The sequence below is a fragment of the Glandiceps talaboti genome, chromosome 11 (genome assembly GCF_964340395.1).
Source record: "Glandiceps talaboti chromosome 11, keGlaTala1.1, whole genome shotgun sequence".
In the NCBI taxonomy this organism is placed as follows: Eukaryota; Metazoa; Hemichordata; class Enteropneusta; family Spengelidae; genus Glandiceps; species Glandiceps talaboti.
This window is the reverse complement of record NC_135559.1, coordinates 7,843,980-7,866,258: the sequence shown is the minus strand read 5'-3', so window position 1 is coordinate 7,866,258 and position 22,279 is coordinate 7,843,980. Positions and strand designations below refer to the sequence as shown.

The following is a 22,279-nucleotide window of genomic DNA, read 5'->3' as shown; positions in this document are numbered from 1 at the left end:
GATTTCCATAGTAGTACATCAACAATAGTTTTAGTTTGTGTCTATCTTAGTTTGCCTATAGCTTGATTTCCATAGTAGTATATCAACAATAGTTTTAGTTTGTGTCTATCTTAGTTTGCCTATAGCTTGATTTCCATAGTAGTATATCAACAATAGTTTTAGTTTGTGTCTATCTTAGTTTGCCTATAGCTTGATTTCCATAGTAGTATATCAGTAAGTTTTAGCTTATGTCTATCTTAGTTTGTCGGTAGCTTGATTTCCATAGTAGTATATCAGTAAGTTTCAGTTTGTGTCTCTACGAGTTTGTCGGTAGCTTGATTTCCATAGTAATACATCAGTAAGTTTTAGTTTGTGTCTATCTTAGTTTGTCGATAGCTTGATTTCCATAGTAGTAAAAGTCAAGTATACTGGCAACAATGAAGTAAAAAAACTACACAAAAAAAGTCAACATGACAAACAGGTAATATTGACAAAAGAAAAATCTTCAATATTTGTAAATAATGCAGACACAAAAAATAGCTTCCATGACTACAAAGACGGTTTATCTAATCATAAATCTATGATAAAAATATTGGTTATTTCAGCTCAAATAATGCCATAACGTTAACACCACAACAATGCCCAGAATATATGAGTGACCCTATTTTTAAAAATGTTTCTCATTACTTTTTCATGGCAACTATGGGTCGATTGGTCGATTTAAAAAAAAAAAACGGTTAAAAAAAAATTAAAAATCATCTTCATGTTAGTCTGCTTTTCCTTTTTCTCCTCTCTATCTTCTTTTTATTGGATTCCTGGTAACAAACCCTTTCCCAGCTTCTCTAAACACTTGACATGTTTTTTATGGAACAAGTGTCGTCATCGCCACCATAACTATAGATGACATTAACAGTCCAGACACTTGTTTATTCTTGCCAGAGAGGGCGCTGTTCCACTACATATTAATAATTTGATGTTGGAGATGGGGTCACTCTAATATACCACAGATGTCAAATAGATAAATAATGGTTCAAAATATTTCAATATTTTGTGACTTGCTTTGATATTCTTTGGTCTTGATAATGTACTGGAAGGAATGAAATAAGAATATTTAGTATACTAATTACTATAACAGTAATATCTTGACAGGCCTCATTAGTTTTATCTTAAATGACATTTTTTCATATTTGTAGGTTTTACATACTTTATATAGTGATCAAACCCTATTGCAAGATGTGCATCGTAACTCTAAAGACAGAGATAAAAGGATGGATGGATGTATGGACAGATGAATGGGCAGATGGAGAGACGGAGAGATGGACAGACTTTTAAGCATGCTTGTAGCACTACTTAACCTAACAGATAGACAGACAGAGATGGATGGACGGATGGTCAGACAGACAGACAGACAGAAGGACGAATGGACAGACGGACAGACAGACAGACAGATGGACAGACAGACAGAGAGACTGACTGATGTTTTACCATACTTATAGCACTACTATCCCTTATTCAGTTGTGCTAAAAACGGGGTGAGTAAATCTCCAAGTTCTATAAAGTGGTTCTACATCTATTTTCACAGCTATAAATTTGAGCTATAATATTTGATTTGGGGGATGAAAGGGCAAAAGTTTGTAACTTACCATTACTGGTTCACAGCCCCATTGTGATAGGATACCCCTGCACTGTAGTAGTTCTCATGTGGGAGGGCAGATCTCCTTGGATAAAACGTAAAGTTGGTCGGGTAATGTAGAAGATTGACAATGTCAGACGTATACAAGTCTGCAAATCTAGACAGTCTTCTAGAGAAGTACGTTGGGTTGTGATAGGTACGGAACAGACTTCCAAACTGTGGATTGAACACCTCTTTGGCTTTCACCCTGTTGATAGATTTGAAAATAAAAGTCACCAACCACTATATTGTGCAGGGATTTCACATTAAAGTGGAACAACACTCCAGGAAATTGAGACATTTTTCATAAACTATGAGTTCTGGAAAGTCAATTCATGATTTTACATCACTTACAATTACTTGTGATTTCAGAGAAGCATCAAGTTGATCTTGTGCCTATAAATTTGATCTTGTACCTTCCTAGGGTATTTTTGCTCTGGGCCAATGCATGATGGGAGTCATCAGAAATACTATACTATTGAACACTGAATATTCATGACTCCCAAGTGCTTATTCTGTCAATGTAAATCATATCTCATTAATCTCAGACCCATTCAGACTGTAAGATATGTTATGTAACTCCAACCTCACTGGTTGGCGCTTAAGGGTTTAACTGATGTGTGAGGGCGCCCCTGTCACGGTGTACCGTACAGACTATGTAACATTGTGTCTCAAGAATAAGTCCCCTATTTTCAAGAAGGTGCTTTGAAGTCAAGCCTTTACCTCAGTTGATTTCTTTCCTCGAGCCATTCTTGAATCACCGCTTGACACTCTGGACTGTCATGTATCTGTGAATTAATATAAAACAAGCCATTGAGAATGACATAGTCCCCGCTATGATTGGGTTTTAAGGAATTAGCACTACTCTGATCACGCAACAACACTTGTGAACCTAAATCAAACAGACTTAGATATGTTGTGTCTGCTTGTCGGACATGGAACATGCCTACAACAATAAAGGATTGGTCGGGTATGGGGGATCATATCAATATGAAAATGAATATGCAAATGTATGTCATAGAACACTGTCCTAATACCAACTCTGAATGAGATCTGTTCAAGCATGTCTGAGTTATGGCTTTGGACATGGAAAATTCACAAACAAAATGGCTGCCAGGCAGCCATATTGGATCGTATCATGACGAAAATGGATATGCACATGTATGTCATAGAACACTGTCCTAATACCAACTTCGAATGAGATCTGTTCAAGCATGTGTGAGTTATGGCTTTGGACATGGAAAATTTGCAAACAAAATGGCTGCCAGGCAGCCATATTGGATCGTATCACAATGAAAATGGATATGCACATGTATGTCATAGAACACTGTCCTAATACCAACTTTGAATGAGATCTGTTCAAGCATGTCTAAGTTATGGCTTTGGACATGAAAATTCACAAACAAAATGGCTGCCAGGCGGCCATATTGGATCGTATCATGACAACAATGAATATGCACATATATGCCATAGAACACTGTCCTAATATCAACTCTGAATGAGATCTGTGTGAGCATGTCTGAGTTATGGCTTTAGACAGGGAAAATTCGCAAACAAAATGGCTGCTAGGCGGCCATATTGGATCGTATCATAAAACAAATTGACGTGCATATGTATGCCATAGCATGTTGCCCCTGTACCAAGTTTGAAAAAAATCGGTACAGGCATCTCCAAGAAACGGCTGCGGACGGACGGACGGACGGACACACGGACGCACGGACGCACGGACGGACAGACGGAACCCAATCCATAAGTCCCCGTTCCGGACTTCGTCCGCGGGGACTAATAAATCAACTCTTGTCCAGGGTCAAAGGTCAGGTGGATAAGGTCAGAGGTCAGGTAGATATCAAAGGGCATTCAGAGTTGTTGGACAGAAGGAAACTAAACCTTATGATTTTATAAACAAATTGAAGCAAAATTAAAACTGACTAAAATAGATAGTATTCTTGAATATTTGTCTTCGTCCAGCTGAGGAAAATACGAGTGACCTAAGGGGCCGTGTCACTACAAGTTGCTACATGAGTAGTGACCAACCCTTTAGTCATGAGTATTTTCCAGCTGAATGAAGTAAAATATTGGGGAATAATACATACCTATTCATGGAAAATTTGAAAACAATAATGGCAATTTGGAACATTTTGACTCATATTTCGAGCAATGCAAAACCAGTGACCGAGACACAGGTTGTCATGACATATTGAGAATGATCAGGGTATGTAATCCATATTTTCTGTTCAAAGACAATAACTTGGCTTGAGTATGGTATTAATACTATAATTCACTTATTGTATGGCTTTTACCACAAGGGCTGTTATGTGGCTAATACTATTGGCCCTGGGAAATAGTTGCTACATAGTAGCAAGAGGGGTAATACGACATTTATGTACATCTATCTATATACAAAAGTGTTTACCAATAAATTGACAGTAAATCCATGAATACTACAAGTATGTAGGTGTCAATCGATGCACTCCTACCTGTTCATTTTCAATAAGATTCTGCAGCCCCACTAACCAAGTGACTGTTTCTTTAAATTCTGATGAATTCATAGTATTGATTTCAGGCTGAAATGGAAACAAAATATACACCAGCAATGTCAGTAGATTTGTCTACAAAAATATGAAAACAAAAAGTTTTATAAAGTGTAAATGCAGAATTGTAAAGATCGCTATGTCACGGCTGACATGCATTCTGGCACTTCCCCATACATCCAGACATCACCATGCATATATAGTTTACTAGTCTAATAGATTACTGTGATTATTTGTGTTTACTGAGTCACTTCCTGTACACACAATAACAAACTTTTTACACATTTTTTAGTTTTATGCAATTACTGAATTAGAGTAAAATGTCAATTATCCAGACACTTAGGGGGACAGGATTTTTGTTCGTATATGTGATCATTTCGGATAAACGATCTGAGGGGGCTGGGTCATGTTCTTAATGTATGTACTCGGTACTTACACACAAATACAGTCACACATACAACAATTTGACAATTGTTACGTGACATACACTTGCACATTTGCTTTTAGTTTTATGCAATTACTGAATTACATGTACTATATTAGCACAGGCTTGGTTTATAAGTACATAATGTACAACAACATTGCAACTTTGTTTTATTGATTAAAAATCCAAAAAATAATCAACCCATTTCTCATCCCTATGACAATTAATCTCCTTACCTCTAATTCTGGAATGATAGCACCAGTTCTCCATCCATGTCTCAAACATGGATCAGCTAAATCACTATACACATGGTCCCCAAAGTACAACACCGATGAACCTACCCAGCCAGTCATCAGATGGAGTTGTTCAAGATTTCCCTTCAAGACACACAGTTTTGTTAAATGTCAGATTAGGATTAGAATTTGGGTGAGATAAAGGTTTTTTGACAGAGCTGTAGAAAAAGTGGGTTGTCAACAAAAGTATATGATTTTATCTAATTCCTATGGTCCCATGGATAAGATAATACTAATACAGAACTGTGGGATTCAAACATTGGGGTTTAAGGAAGAATAACCAATCTGCTTGAAAATGAAAATATCTCCAATCTCTCAAAAGGTGTACTTTCATAGGGTATTCACATAAGAAGATGAATGGTGGTGTGCCATCCAAATGAAAAATTCTTAAAGGAGAACATAACTCCAGACAATAAAGGCATTTTCATGAACTACGGGTTCTGGAGAGTCATTTCATGATCACCTACAATTACTTGTGATTTCAGAGAAACTTCAAGTTGATCTTGTGCCTTTATAGGGTATCTTTGCTAAGAGCCATTGCATGATGGGAGTCAGTAGAAATAATATATTCATGGTTGAACAATGAATATTCATGAGATGTGTTTTACACTGAAGGGAATAAGCACTCAGCACTCCTGCAGTGTTGTTCCCCTTGTAAGCATGCATGGCAATCCTGTATCTAAAATTTTATCTGAGTAACCCCCTCCCCCTCCCTACACTGCTATTTACCAGATCATAACCAATTTAATGCTACTCTGCTGTAAATACAGTAACCCACATTAGATGCATAACATCGATGTAAAAACACCAGCAGTACTGCAACATACATTAAAACTCCTATAGGTGAGAATGTACATATTGATACACTACTAAAAGATGTAACTCCATCACAAACCTCTAGGTACACTTGTCCCTTTTTAAACTCGAAAACCTTCTGCCATTGTGGACTCTTCTTGTGTCTGTCAAAGTGACGAAATGGTCTAAAGGGGAGAAAAATAATTTAAAAAATCAGTTAAAGGAGGTGAAAGTTACCTGAGTTCCCGAGGTAGTTTACTGGGCTTCCTCATTAAAATGATACTTTTTCAGGGTATAGTGATCTATGCAGCTTTACCAGATTTCCCACCTCTATTACCAGGGTACGTGTTACCAGGATTACGAAACAGTGAAAAGGCTGCTATTTAATTTTTTGGGGCTCTGAAGACCAACAGATCATCATCAAATATTACCGATATTCAAAATTATCAGCCTACATACCTTTAGTGATTTCAATGTTTGACAAATGATGTGTACAATAAATGGGTGAATGCAGTGACTTAGTAGACATAAACTAAAACTAGTAGGGTGATGTCTCTGATAGCAAGTTTTCCCTAAGTGGCCACAATTCAAATAGGGAACTTGCAAACCCGCCATGTTGAATGTTGCATCATGGGAAATGTGATAATAAATACTAATCAAATAGTATTGTAAACAATAATGTTACATTGTTTTTAACCACAAATGATCAATTCATTGTTGCACTGACCATTGTGGGAGGTTTATTTTATCAGTAGCTCCTGATTAGGTATTACAATAACCACAGATATTCCCACACTCCTTTGCATCTGAGCATGCTCAGTTTGGATTGCAAGTTCCCTATTGAAGTGTTTACACTATGTTGATTACAAGGGTACTTATGTCCACATAACTAAAATATTGCTATCACCCACTTGTCTAATCTGCCACATGCTAGCTTTTTAGTTTGTCTCTATCTTAGTTTGTCGATAGTTTGAGTATCATAGTAGTATGCTGGTTTGGTTGTAGAGTTTTATATCCCCCTTTATTTTCTATAGTAATATTGCAAGTGATCTGACCAGAGTAACTTGATCTTCTCACCTATTACTGTCACTAAAGAAGTGTGGTTTTCTTGCATTAGTTACCACAATCTCAAACAAATCCAGCCAGTCTGGTCCAATTATAAAATTCATACCCTTCTCTCTGCAAAAATAAACAAAAAAATACATACAATTCTTGTCTTGAAACTCTTAAAGTGGCACAAGCCGAGTTTATATGTTTTGGGGAGTACTTTTTTTCTACTGAATATTCATGAGTACAAAATGCTATACACTTCAGTGTGAATATCTGTCACGAATACACATTGTTCAACCATTGAATAATGTATTTCTGCTATTTCCCATGATGCAATAGCTCATAGCAAAGATAACCTATAAATGAGCAAGGTCAACTTGATGTTTTTCTGAAATGGCAAGTAATTGTAAGTGATGTAAAATCATGAAATGACTCCCCAGAACCCATGTTTCATGAAAATGTCTCTATTTTATGGAGTGGTGGTCCCCTTTAACCATCACTCACAATTGACTGAACTCAAATCAAGTGTGAAGATATAACTTGTAAACGATCCGATGATGTAATTTATTACGTGCACAAAAAAATTTTGAGGATATTCCTACCATGCATGAAATCAATTTTTCTAACAATACCAGAACACAAATTGTAATGTCATAGAAGACAGCATCGGTATGAACATTACATGGGACATGGTTTTGTGCAAGTATTTTCACTTGAGTAAAATGCTTATAAACTCTGCTTGTGCACTTCACCTATGCTTGGTTAATTCTCTTTCTTTCAACGGGGTATTTGTTTGTACACAGCACACTTGGACTATGTCACGTCATCTTTTCATGTAGAAAAAAATAGTTAAGTTCTTTCTCTCATCAAAATCCGAAAATGAATATGCACTTCAATTCTAAGCCATATGGCCATATTAATCATTAAATTTTGGGGGGAAAATTCGAAAATATTTTGTTTGTTATACTTACACAAAACTATATGCACTGTTAGTTACTAGGAATAACTTCTTTCCCATACTAACAAGTCTTCTGAGAAGTTCAGACACCTCTTTACCACTCTCCAGATACTTAGCTGTAAAAACATGATACAGAGAAAGTTTAGCTGAGAGACTTGTCTTGGTGTTACTATCTCAAGAAGCTCTCTACACTAAGCCCTACTTTTTGAAGACTTTGTGTCAAGGAATTATTGTGCCAACACCTTACTTTGTGTACAATGACTAGTGCACAGTCATACTAGTGATATTCAAACTGCAGTGCAATACTGAAAACATTACTGTATACATGTACGCAAACAAGTGCTTGATAGGTGCAAGTAATCACTGGTACATTATGTAATAACTAGGAAATAAACCGTGCTTGCAGTGTTTTCTGCTGCACTTTCACTTGCTACACTCATGAAAAGTATGGCCACATAGAATATTGCACACACTTCTGAGCATGCCACACTTGCACTCACATGTCATGGGGTTCTGTCATAGTCTTACCTATAGCATTTCCAACAGTCCTATGCATGGCTCCAGAATAGTGTACACTTTTCACTGCATCCTGTGACAAAATCACACAATTGTCCACCAGTTATATTCACAATACATAACTGCAGTATCACTGGTACCCCACGTCAATTTGATGCCCCATTGCTGTTTTGTGACACAATAAAATTTGGTGTTCTACTATCCCTCACTTACAGAAGAGAGCGAATTTAGGGAAACTACTAAAATAATGATTTAAATTTATTGAAAATTCTTAGAGTAATGAGTTTTCCCTAAATTCAAAACGTCTGGGGTGATTACTCAAAAGACGCTCGCAGGTGCTATGCATTGCCAGGCTTGGGTGAGTCTGGAATAGACTCTGGCATAGACTCTGGAATAGTGTACTGACTGGGAAAGCCTTGACAGTTACACAGCAACCTAATAATGAGTATGTAACAACCCTGTCCCAAACCTGAAAGGAAATTTGTAGGATTGTGTGGTTTTGCATTTGTGAAAGTTCAACTGTAAAATAATATCGATGGGAGCAATGCCATGTATAACATTAAAAAAAAAAAATTTAGATACTGAATATTATCATTTCAAATAATACTTACGTGAATATCAACAAACAAATATTCAGGATCATATGGTATATTCTTTTCTGAGAAATACTGAAAATTAAGAAACAAACAGGATGTAAACTGAAAGTACTTCGTTTTGGTTAGTTTCTCAATACAAGGCTGGTGTTAGGTCTAACAGAATTATGCCAATACGTAAGGTACATTGTTGACAAACATATTTTAATTATGGCTAGCAAGCTGGAGAAAACATTCTAAATTTTTTTTTTAGCAATTTGGTAAAAATGTATTCAGTTTCTCACTGAACACATACAAGCTCAAATGCTTTCCTTGCTTGTTGATCAAAATGTCTTAGACTTTGTCTTCAACTGTAAAATGTTCGATAGGAGAGAGAGAGAGAGAGAGAGAGAGAGAGAGAGAGAGAGAGAGAGAGAGAGAGAGAGAGAGAGAGAGAGAGAGAGAGAGAGAGAGAGAGAGAGAGAGAGAGAGAGAGAGAGAGAGAGAGAGAGAGAGAGAGAGAGAGAGAGAGAGAGAGAGAGAGAGAGAGAGAGAGAGAGAGAGAGAGCGAGCTGATGGTTGTGTGCTCGCTATATCTCATAAATGTATCAAGAATATTAGGGTTGTCCAATCTTTTATGTTATTTGCATAAGTTGTAGCCTAGGTTGAAGGAAATTATACCAAGCTGCAGTCAAACTTTGCCCATATCTGTGTTGTGACATGCCAAATTATGACACTACCATTGAAGTACACCCCTGACAATGCTGATGCAAGATTTGAGATGCTTTTTGACTGAGTAATTTCCATTTGTAACTGAACCCACAGTCCATGAATATTCATTCTTGCAAAAACTGCTAATGTCTATTTGATGTCATAGTGAAAATAATATACCACACTAACCTCAATAATATTGGCTAGCAGTGTCATTTCTGGTATGGAGAAGAGATCCATCATTTGCCTGAGATTAGCACCCTGTGGAAGGATTGATAAAACAGCATATTATAAATAAACAATGACATGTATTACATATATACCAGAGATTACTTACACTGGTGCGCTTGTATACTAGTGGTATTTGCACTGCAGTGCAATACAAAAAAAAACATTATTGCATACCTGCATGCAAATGATATGATATTTCATTATTGCATACCTGCATGCAAATGATATGCAAATGATGTGATATTTCATTCTCCACGAAAGCATGTGATTGCATAGTGTCATTTTTATGAAAATTTGTTGTTTCGGACAAACATATGTAAAAATAACATAACCCCATGCCATGTGATTGCCAGTGTGGGTACTCAGGGGTATTTGCAGTCATGCTTGCAGTGTTTTCTACTGCACTTTCACTCACTATTCTCATGCAAATACCCTGAGTACGCCACAGTTGCACTTGTGCATCATGGGGGTTCTGTCATAGTCTTTATACATGTAGAAGAGCTTCTGTGCAGGATAGTACTAGACAATCATACTACACATAAACTCTGAAAATCAACATACTACACATAGACTCTGAAAATCAACATACTACATATAGACTCTGAAAATCAACATACTACATATAGACTCTGAAAATCAACATACTACACATAGACTCTGAAAATCAACATACTACACATAGACTCTGAAAATCAACATACTGCACATAGACTCTGAAAAGAAACATACTGCACATAGACTATGAAAAGAAACATACTGCACATAGACTCTGAAAAGAAACATACTACACAGACTCTGAAAAGAAACATACTACACAGACTCTGAAAAGAAACATACTACACAGACTCTGAAAAGAAACATACTACACAGACTCTGAAAATTAACATACTACACAGACTCTGAAAATTAACATACTACATAGACTCTGAAAATCAACATACTGCACATAAACTCTGAAAATCAAACAGTCACTCAAACAAAGACTTACTGATCCATGAAAAGAATTCATCTGACTGAGTGGTATATGAGTACCATCATAAATCCTGTTCACTTCTTCATCTGACACAGCAGTTAAACCCCTAGAAAGAAGTCAAAAAGAGTGAAACAATTTGATGTTTACATGTTAGAATGATGGATGACAGTTTTGAAATTAAGTAAATGACACAACTCCTCTGTTTCTGCGTTATGAATGCATGAATGAATTAATGACTGACTAACTGACAGACTGACAGACTGACTGACTGACTGACAGAATAAATGAAATTGAAAAGGAAAAAGAAAAAAATATATAGTATTTTCTTATTTTGACCTACCTGTGAACCGTACCCAGTTGAATATAATGGAATGAATCTACTTTCATTAATAAACCCTGAAATACATAAAAATTAAATAACCACATTATTATTTATTTATATCTATGTCAGTAATTTGATTGTCACAAACTTTAAAACAGTCACATGAAAACAGCCACATACATGAAAGTCACTCTGAAACAGTCATGTGATAGTCACACACTAAAAGTCATGTGACAGTCATGCTCCATAACAGTCATGCGACAATCAAATTCGATAGTCACCTGAATATATGCAACTGTTACATGGCTGTTTTTAGAGTATGTGCATGACTGTCACAAGAACTATATTGGGTCAGGTGATAATCACATGTATTACAATAAGTCAGGTGACACTCACATGATGAGCTCTACACACATGCACTAACTGTAAATGAGTCATCTGCCACTCATGTGCATGCACTACATTTTCTTGTGAATCCTAGCATCAATACTTATTGTAGAAAATCCAATGGAGAAATGGAAATGTAGTTTTCTTGACAGACGCAATAAAGTTTCCGTTCTATTCTATGATGAACTTCAATCACATGCACTACTCTGAATCAGTCAGCTGACAATCATGTGCACTACATGATAAAGACATGTGACAATCACATGATGAACTCACCTTAGTAACATCATAATGAAGACCTCTGACAGCAAAGTTTGGTTGATATGGAAGATCTGCAATATCTTCAGGGTACTATGACAATGATAGAAAGGATAACCACTCGGTAATAAGTTAAAGTATTTTACAGATAGCCAAGACAATAATACACCTAAAGACGGTTCAAATTCAGACACTCAAAACAATAGAAAATTCTTAGTACATGGTGAGTAAGTATATTGTTTATATAATGCAGGGGATATCACAATCACCATATCTACTACTAGATGTTGCTAAGATTGGATTTAAAGTTGATTACAAATCAAAATAAGTGATGTGCATACATACTCTATAGTAATTGACATTTGTGCCAGGTTTGGTTTAATTGAGTCATGGGTGTCTTAGATATGACATGGACATGATGTGTCATATTTATGGCCCTCTCTAGGCTAGGACTGTTGAGGGCTTACAACTACATTCCTGCAATTAGCAGATCAATTTAAAAATAACCGTATATCAGCAAAAACAAAAAGTTACTGTTTTCAATAAAAATATGATGAAATAATTTTTTTTCTGAATCTATGAATTTGACTGTTGCCTCATGGGTCTTAGCAGACATGAATATTGAATATTCATGACTCCTAATTGCTTATTACCTTCAGATTAAATCATAAATGTGCACTGTTTAGCTAATAAATATTCTTGTTTGCTAAGACCCATGAGGCAACTGTGTAAAACTGCTAGAACAAAAGAGGTGAACAAAGTTTCAAATAGATGTTTCTAGGCAATCAAGCAAAATATAAGTGATGTGAAATCATGCAATGACTCTCCAGAACCGGACGTTTATTAAAATACCTTTAGTTCTTGGAGTGGCATTACCCTGTAAAGACTACTCACTGTCATAGCCCTGGCAATGAAGCCAGGAAGCTGAAGGTGAGTCTAATAAATGTTGTACCTTTTTCAACTTGATAAGTACATCTTTTGCCAGTTTATATATCAGATGATGGAGATCTTCAGTGTAGGTAGCCAATGTGTAGTCATAATCAAACCCATAGACATCAATATCAGCTAGACTGATCTCATTGTTTGCAAACACTGCTGTTGGGTTGACCAATGGAGCATGGGCTAAAACTGAAAAAAAGTGAAAACAGTTTATCAATGTGAACCCATGGAGCATGGAAAGAGTGAAACAAGTTCAAGGTTGACTCATGGAGCATGGGGTAAAACTGAAAAAGTGAAAACAGTTTATCAATGTTAACCCATGGAACATGGAAAGAGTGAAACAAGTTCAAGGTTGACTCATGGAGCATGGGCTAAAACTGAAAAAGTGAAAACAGTTTATCAATGTTAACCCATGGAACATGGAAAGAGTGAAACAAGTTCAAGGTTGACTCATAATACAAAATAATGACTTTAATATTAGGTATTTACTAATATTCACCAAAATACTGTCACCAGTGATTGCATTATGATCATCCTAGAATACAATATTATCATCCTGGAATAGAATATTAGCTAACAAGTGACTGTGATAGCATCGTAAATTACGAGTGTGAAGCCACCATCATATTCATATTCATATTCAGTTTCAAAAGTTCACCTCTAGGCTCAATCTGAATATGATGATGGCTTCACACGTTCATCATCAGATTCGAAGTCTTCCGAATGGGTACGAACGCGAGTTCGTCAAATCACATAAAACCATCATTGGCAGGTTGAAATCATGCGATTGTGATTACTTTTCACTTGAATTGCATGGATTTGCATGCTCCATATTATGGTCCATGATAACAGTAATTCATGGTGCAAATTGGATACTCTGGCAAAAATAAAAGAGGAGCATGCAAATCCATGCAATTCAAGTGAGAAGTAATCACAATCGCATGATTTTAAACCGCCAATGATGGATTTGTGTGATTTGACGAACTCGCGTTCGTGCCCATTCGGAAGACTTCGAATCTGATGATGAACGTGTGAAGCCATCATCATATTCAGATTGAGCCTAGAGGTGAACTTTTGAAACTGAATATGAATATGAATATGATGGTGGCTTCAGACGGGGGTAGGACCAACTCGGCCCATTGCCAACTCGTCCCATCGCCAACTCGGCCCACGTGATTGCCAACTCGGCCCATTCACATGCCAACTCGGCCCATTCACATGCCAACTCGGCCCACGCGCGTCATAAAAGCCTAACCCGACGTACAAAATCTAAACTACAAATCTCTCAAAACAAACTGATCAGATTTGTGTTAAACTTGCATCCAAGAACTCATATATCCTACACACACTTCAAACAACTGGGATGGCTTCCTATTGAACAACGAGTTGAACAGCTAAAGCTAAATCATGTTTATAAAGTGCTGAACGGTAATGCACCCAGTTATCTTTCCGATCATTTCAGCCTAACCAGTAGTAGGCATTCATACAACACCAGATCTAGTTCTTCCTCTATTATATTTATATTCCAACCTTCAATACTCAGAGTCAACATTCATTCCGTTTATCTGGCGCAAAAATCTGGAACAGTCTACCTTCGTGTATTCGTAATGTCAGCTCTTTGCAACTGTTTAAGGAAAGTGTTAAAGCTTTTATGTACGAGAAATTGTATGAATTGGAAGAAAGTGAGTTCGTTTATTTACTGTAGGCTGGCCTCGCTCCATATGTAGTAGCCGGGTCAGTCAGTTTTTTTTAGTATATTCTGTCTGCTATGTACTGTTTTTTTCCGTCGTTTTTTATGCTATGTAATGTTTCATGTTGGAGGACCACAATGGAAATAAGTTGTTAAAACTTTTTTGTGTTATCCTCGGCAAAGGTATTCCATGCTGTATTTGTTTGTTTGTGAAAGATGTAGTGTTATTTCCGTTTTTGTTTTTTTTGTTTCGTGAATATTTTTTGCCAAATAAAATCAAATCAAATCAGACGAAAATGTTTGTGTCATTTAAAGCCAAGGTCTTGAGTCGATGACGTGATAATACTAGTATCAAATACTAGTAATATTCATATAATCAGAGAGAAAATCCTTTGCTCCAAGCACCGACATCGGTATACTACTACTACTTGTAAAGACACTATGGATTGACATACTAGTAAATATACAATGTAGATCGCATGAATTTACTGAAGGACTAAATATCTATAGTCAAGTTGGCAGAGAGTGGGCCGAGTTGGCAGAGAGTGGGCCGAGTTGGTGGGCCGAGTTGGCAGATGGTGGGCCGAGTTGGTGGGCCGAGTTGGAAATGGGCCGAGTTGGACGTGCACCCTTCAGACGACACTCGGAGTTCAAAGGTCAACGACGCGACGGGACTGTCGACATTTTCTTTTCTAAATTCTAGGTTTTAAAAAAATCAAGATTTCTTTCCAAGAAGAAAAGTAGAAGTTATTAGAAAACTGATAAGGAGCATGCATGCCTCAAAAATCGTAGAACATCACATCTTACGTAAACTTTTACACAATATGTACCAACCTTTCTCTTTGCACCAACTCTTCGTCTCTTGGTATTTTTTCCAAAGTTCGCTCTCACCAATTTTCGGAGCCTCTGTTTGATATGATCTACCTTGTTGTCGCAGCAGAACATTAGTGCCTACCCGTACATATAGCTGATGTTGTGAAACTAACAATATACCTCGGTGAATTCGATTAAAATGTCGAAACAACTGCGGCCCCGAAATATTCATGGCAGCCGCCATTATTGTTTTCATTTATTTGAAATCGAGGCTACGATATGTGCTCGTCATTTAATTTCTCGTATAAACAATCATAACATCTTGTATGTAAACGTGTTAGTTTTATTTGCTTTATCATGGCTTTATCTTATTAGATAAATGCCAAGATGAAGTTTTTCCGGAGGTATTTTCCAATCGGCTGAATGGATAAGAAAAATATTAGCGAAGTTATGTTCACAAAAGAGTTCTACACAAGGGATTCATCGCTGTCGATGATGGCTGTCGAGACTTAACAAAATATATATTTCTGGCATCACATTCACTGGAGACATAAATTTATGCGAAGACCCACATATGTTTTGGTTACTTTTATGTTCAATAAACTTAGAGATGGTCAACACGGAATAATGTATTATCATTATTTAACTTTTATAGCTGTTATCAGCTAGTTCACTGAGGTTGATGTATACACACACTTGAATAGTGAACTAGATGAGAACTAAAGACACACCTTGAGAATAAATTCCATTCAACATTTATAATTTATCTTTATTGAACATAAAAGTAGTCCAAACCATATATAAATCTTCGCATATATACCAATGTGTCATATGCATTACAGTTTCTTTATTTTCTACCACATACCCTTGGGGGCGCTATGACACAGTCTGCGCCTCCACGAGCACAGGGGCGTGTAATATTTCATAGATTGTTGTTTTCCAGGTCTACAGACTAAATATAACAACCTTTTGATTAATATATATTCCTACATGTAAAGGGAAGAGTTCTTAGTAGTATAGAGATTGATACATTTGTAGCAGCAAGATTCGTACGATATTTTCCTAAGAAAACGGCATTCTAAGCAATAAGAAAACAACAATCTATGAAATATTACACACCCCTGTGTCCACGAGTCCTCAGTTTAGTCGAACCAATCTTTGAACAGCCTGAACGTTGAACAGACTCCAGTTCCCTGTGCTTATATCGCGTCTATGAAGAACTAGTAAACACAGGAATAATAAATAAATATATAAACAGGTCTAGACAAATATAAAGACACATATATTTACTGAAACAAGGGTAGGTAAGTTGTCTGCCCCAATATGTATATGTACGGGGTACTATGTAATTTCCAAATATCAAGTACTGTAATATTGAACAAGACTCGGTTACCCACAGGGAGCCCAGGAACCGTCTTACAAACAAACAAACAAACAAACAAACAAACAAACAAACAAACACACAAACAAACAAACAAAACAAACCGACAAAATATGCATGGGTAAATGTATATATAAATTGAAACTCGTGGACAGCTGTGTGTGTGTGTGCGTGTGTGTGTGTGTGTGTGTGTATATATATATATATATATATATATATATATATATATATATATATATATATATATATATATATATATATATATATATATATATAATGTATATATATAATATATATACAAATAAATTGAATCAAATTGAGGAAAGAAAAGTGACACGTGTAGGATTCGAACCTACATCCCCGAATACTGTATATGGTTATTTGGTATTATATTTCTACGGGCCTGTAACCCATTGAATAATACATTGTTTCTACAAGGTGTCATTTATAAATAAAGTAACAATTTGAAAAACAGCTGGTGTGTGTTGTTGTTTTTCTAATCAATATTAACTGTTCTTTTGTTGGTTTTAATGGGCAAGCTTTACTTTGGCTACCTTATAATTAAAAGAAAATTTTAATATTTCTAAAAAAAAAATACAAATGCCTTTTTCCGAATCCCTGTGGGCCATGTAGCCAGATGGATAGAATTTTACTTTGCAAAGATCTAGAGACCAACTAGCTTGTGGCATACAATTTATACAACCAGATGTAAACTGTATGCCTTCCATGAGGGCAAAACCTAGTACTTTTTTCCCCATTTTTGCAATGCAAACTTCTGATTTATTGCTGTCATATATGGTGTGCCCTTTTATTGACAAATATCGCCCGCTATATATACCACAAGGTGTCATGTAATAAAGAAACGATTTTATTGATTTTTTCTAAATCAATAGTGACGGTTCTTTTGTTGGTTGGCTACTCATAGCTCCCACCGGCACTTTATTAATAACCTACGTCTGCCGAGCGCCCTCAACGGTTACCATTAGAAGATGTGGTGTGCGACCCCTGGAGCTGGTGGCAAAACCGAAACCGAAAGATTTTTGTTCGTGTACCCATCGCTGAATGCAAAATTCTCCCAAATTAATTATACAAAACTATGTAAAATTTAAGAATGCACACTTTATTAATTCCGAGTCCATATAATTCTATACAAACACCAACCATATAACAACACATGTAAAGTTTGTTGATTTAGCTTTAGTTTTACTGACTCATTTGCATAATTATTTACTTTCATTATTTAGGCTATATCTTAAGAATACAAACTTCAATTTCCATGTAATGTGGTACATGCATAGACGATACCAAAGTGCTTGGGTCCTTTAAAACTTGATGTAGATCGTAATTTTAATGATTCGTTTTTGCAATAATTAATGATTTTCGGTAATTAGTCAATATATTAAGTACGCGAGCTTAAAATTTCCTATAGTTTGGAATAACAAATTTGCAATTGAATTTAGAATCCAGGGTACACCATGTATAATAACTACAGATCAGAATTTTGCATTCCAACAAGTAATGTTATTGATAATATTGACCAACCGAAGACAGTACATGAATGAGCTTTTTATAAAACGTCACAATGTGACATCAGATACCATTTTAGAAGGATAAGCTGATTTCCCCATTTATACCTGGCTGTGTACCAAGGTTTGTTTGTGTCCTTAAAATTTCAATGTACCTTTCTTCTGTGATTAATAGACATAAATCTACTGGCATGACAATAAGAATGCCGTAGGCTAGGCGTCACCAGTATCAATTTGGTTAAACCATAGACCCTCGCGATCCACCCACGAGCTCGAGGGTCGTCTATAGTTAAACATATACCTAGATAAGGACGTCAGTCATTGGCGGATGCTCGCAAGATCTGTGATTTTGTTGCTCACAAGTTGAACAGGTAGTTTAATAAGTTAAAGTTCTCAGAAATAAAGGTTGAGAGTTGGTCAAGTGCAGTTGTATCTGTGCACGTACATGCGCACTAAGTAACTGTAAGGTTGTTTACCACTACACACACTTCTTGCAAGTTTTGTTGGAACACTATTGTCATAATCCCTCAAGGACAGATACTTAAACAATTAAAGAAGAAATTCTTCAATCGTCAAAGTCACGCCTTTCTTGGACAATGACGTCTTGTTGGCCTCATCCGCAGCACATTGCCGCGGGAACGTCATGTACATATATAGTGATAGGGGCCTCCACTACACGTCAGAACGGGGAGAGTGACGAAGGGATCCGGACGGCGGGTAAAAGTAAACCGGCCGTTTTACTGTATATTGTGTTATTGTCTCTCAGAGGTGACTGTCTGGGGCATATTTTAACTGACCTGAATTGGTTCACTGACTTCTATTTAATATACAAATTACGACGGTGGTAACTCACTATCTGTCTTTCATCTAAGCAGAGCACCATTGGTGAGGCGTGTGGTGCAGCTCGATAACGTCCCAATAGTGGACGTTATAACGTTTACAGGACCATTTCAGTGCGCAAACAGTGTAATATAATAACACCAAAGGAACTTTAGCAGTGAGAAATGGCGCAAATTTTCAAGAAAATTGAACAAAAGTTGACGCAGGCAGTGGACGACATAGCTGAAGAGTTTGAGAAGGTGCCGTCGTTCCCAGATCTCCTATCCTTACCTGATGATGATATGCTGGATATCGATGTAGAGTTCGATGTTGATTTAGATATTGATCCAAACATTTCACCGCCAGGACGTTTCAAGTATCCCCTAGGACTGGCAGTCAATCAGGAAGGCAATCTCGTAGTGACTGACTACGAAAATCACCGAATACAAATATTGGACTGGAATGGAAAGTTCAAGAAAATTATCAAATGTAAGCTGAAGAGCAAGGTTGGACACCCGAAGCACTGGCGATCAACAAAACCGATGGATGTGGCTGTCTCCGATGATGGCAATTACTACATTACCGACCAAGGTAACGAGCAAATCATCGTAGCCAACGCTAAGAAAATCACAGCAACGTTTGGCAGAGAAGCTCTCTTCCATCCACGAGGGATCGCCCTGTCTAAAGACGGCTACATCCTTGTAACTGACTGGTGGGATGAGCGGTACTGCGTACGAAAGTACACCACGGGTGGGAAACAAGTCGGCGTGTTCGGTCTACCAACGGCTGGCGAACGAACAACCTTTGAAATGCCATTATTTCTCGTGGTCAACAGCAAGAACCAGATCTTGGTGTCGAATCAAGGCTACCACTGCATCCAAGTGTTGGATTGGAACGGCAAATTTCTGTTCACCTTCGCGAATAAAGAGTCTGGGAGCCAAGCACAGGTGAGCGGTCCCACTGGGATCGACGTCGACAGCGACGACAACGTGTACGTATGTGACCCGAATAGAAAGCGAGTCGTGAAGTATAACAGCAACGGTAAATATCTGACGGAGATTGATTTGAGCTGTGCACATGAAAGGCCTTACGCCATTGCCGTCAGCAAAGATCGACGTAAGTTGGCGTACACCGAGTTCCAGGGTAACCATGTCAGGATCATTGACATGTAACCGGACAGATTGTCCCACCACAGAAATGCGTTGTGGACATAAGTCGTTGTTTATTTGCGAAATGCAACGTATTTGACACTACTGGCTACCATAATTCACAACTTGCAAATAACAACGTACATAACATATGAATTGAGTAAGCAGGCGCGCTATATATATAGCGAGGTCGTCTTGGAGGTTAAGTTAAGGTCAGCATTTGAACCCGGGCATTCAAACGATCCACACGGTGTTTGTTCATTCGCGATATCTGAACCCCTATACCATGCCACTGCATGGCGATTGAAAGAACGAGGACACATTGCCACAAACAACACATTCGTTTTATGACAATCCGTCGTAATTCCCAAGGTTTTACTGTGTAATTGCCAGACACATTTTCCTGTTTCACTTCTAATTAATGAACATACGATTGAATATTTATTATTAATAGGACTTCTCAAAGTTTTCATAAGTTTCAACTTTCGCTCTCATTCGTAGCCTGTATTGATAATAATGTTTTAATAACGCAATACGATACTTGAGTTAGGATTTAGTAAGCACCGCATATACATAAGGAAACCGTTCCTGTGAAAATAACGACATTTGTTAAGCCAATGCGCACAAGTGCGACACTTTTAACTACCAAACCAGAAAGACCATAGCGTTTCAATTATGCTAATTAGCTGAATTACGAGGCGAGATAGTCTATTCACGGTCTCATATATTTATATATAGATTTAGAATTAGTGAAATAATCGAGTTATTAGGTTCCACACCAATTTCGCTTTTCATAGCTAAGATTATTCCATTTCTATGTTTTAATTTTGGCAAGCTTGGCTAATTAATTAATTAATTAGCTAATTAATCAGAGAAATTAAAATCATATCAAGGTTGTGCAATCAGTACTAATAATAATACATCTTAGTATAAACCTATTATTGGATTATCTTGAAACTTACGTAGACCTTGACCTTTGACCAGCCCTTTGACTCACACGAAGACATTTCAGTACTAACTTTAAAATTGAACATAAATTAATTCACAGTTCAATTTTTAATTTGTTCTGTAAAACACCGAGTTTCTATAACATATATTTTTTAAATAGTATTCATGTACTGTAAATTAATTTGATTGTATCAATTTTTTTTTCAAATGTCGTTTGTACTTACATCAATTTGAATGGCTGCCAGCCATTATTGTCTGCATGTGAACGCTACAAACTCAGTGGCACGCATGCCCAGTTGAGCCGCTTTACTGAGGTATTACGGGTTGTAATAATACCAATGTCATAAAGGCGTTACGTTATTCAGTATACAACTAATCACACCACTATATAAGAAATGCTGCAAACGGAGTTTACTATTATCCAAGTTTTAAAGTTCCAAGGGATGTATAGAATCTGTACAAAAATATTTTTAAAAATGGTGTATTTCCGATAACCTGACCTACACTAGTTTAAGCCACCGACCCTAAACACTTTTTACATGCAAAACTTAGTGTAAAATTATTACAATTTAGTTCTATTTCCATGTAGATGTTCTTGCCAAAGTATCTTTTGGTATAGTTTAAAAAATCACATTCCAGAGAGAAACGATGTCATTTCAGCCTATAACAGCACAGTCTGTATATTGTGTTTGTCTACTTCTGAATCACATATAATTTTACGTCTTCAATTTTTACTACCTCTTAACTGTTACGGCAGTATTAATTGTGCTTGTCTTTGGGTCGAGGTACTGAAAATAAAATTCCGACCTGCCTACACTATTTTCTGAAGTCATGTTATCGGAAACAAACATTTTTTTTTAAAATTAACTTTTAGCCTTATTATATATTATATTATAGCATTACCAATTCCAGTGAATTTTGTGACGTCATCGCTGTACATTATTACTGATAATGTACTCCGTTATTGGGCATCGCGGCCCCGGAACGAGCATAACAATACAAGCTTATTTGTTCTGTTTCTTCATACGACGAGGTATTTTTTCTAAATGTATGTTGTTACTTATGATTGTCATTTCCACTGTTTAAAAATACAACGCATTCATGAAACAAATTTGTGTTCACAGCAGTTCATTGAAGTGTATATGTGTGTGTACCTGTACGTACATTTCGCTATGATTAGTATTCAGCTTCCGGGCCGAACATGGCAGACGATGTTATGCGCTGTGTATATTATACGTTGTTTTGCGTTTCTCGGTCCACAAATTCACTGGAATTGGCAAAACTATAAAATAATAACAATAATGTATGCCCTCCCAGTCCATAATGGACTCAAGTAAACTTTG

General features: G+C 36.7%; 1 protein-coding gene across 1 annotated transcript; it reads right to left on the bottom strand.

Moving 5' to 3' along the window:
* Positions 1–971: 971 nt before the first annotated feature.
* LOC144442751 (5'-nucleotidase domain-containing protein 3-like) lies at positions 972–15,358 on the bottom strand. Its single transcript, XM_078132125.1, has 16 exons — positions 15,136–15,358; positions 12,625–12,794; positions 11,691–11,765; positions 11,046–11,101; positions 10,721–10,811; positions 9,691–9,762; positions 8,830–8,886; positions 8,231–8,291; positions 7,716–7,818; positions 6,772–6,873; positions 5,795–5,879; positions 4,843–4,983; positions 4,129–4,215; positions 2,375–2,439; positions 1,623–1,859; positions 972–1,066 (listed from the first exon to the last, which is right to left on the bottom strand). Exons 1-15 carry the CDS (start codon positions 15,356–15,358, stop codon positions 1,625–1,627), a joined length of 1,623 nt encoding a protein of 540 aa, XP_077988251.1. The 3' UTR covers positions 972–1,066; positions 1,623–1,624.
* Positions 15,359–22,279: the final 6,921 nt, after the last annotated feature.

What these genes read in the sequence shown, in the direction of transcription:
- LOC144442751 (XM_078132125.1), bottom strand. Translation starts at nt 15,358, where the DNA reads ATGGCGGCTGCCATGAATATTTCGGGGCCGCAGTTGTTTCGACATTTT. An exon ending in TACTTATCAAGTTGAAAAAG is followed by an intron (nt 11,766 to 12,624) that starts GTACAACATTTA and finishes TCATTGTCATAG; the next exon opens with TACCCTGAAGATATTGCAGA. An exon ending in AACAGTGCATATAGTTTTGT is followed by an intron (nt 6,874 to 7,715) that starts GTAAGTATAACA and finishes TTATTTTTGCAG; the next exon opens with AGAGAAGGGTATGAATTTTA.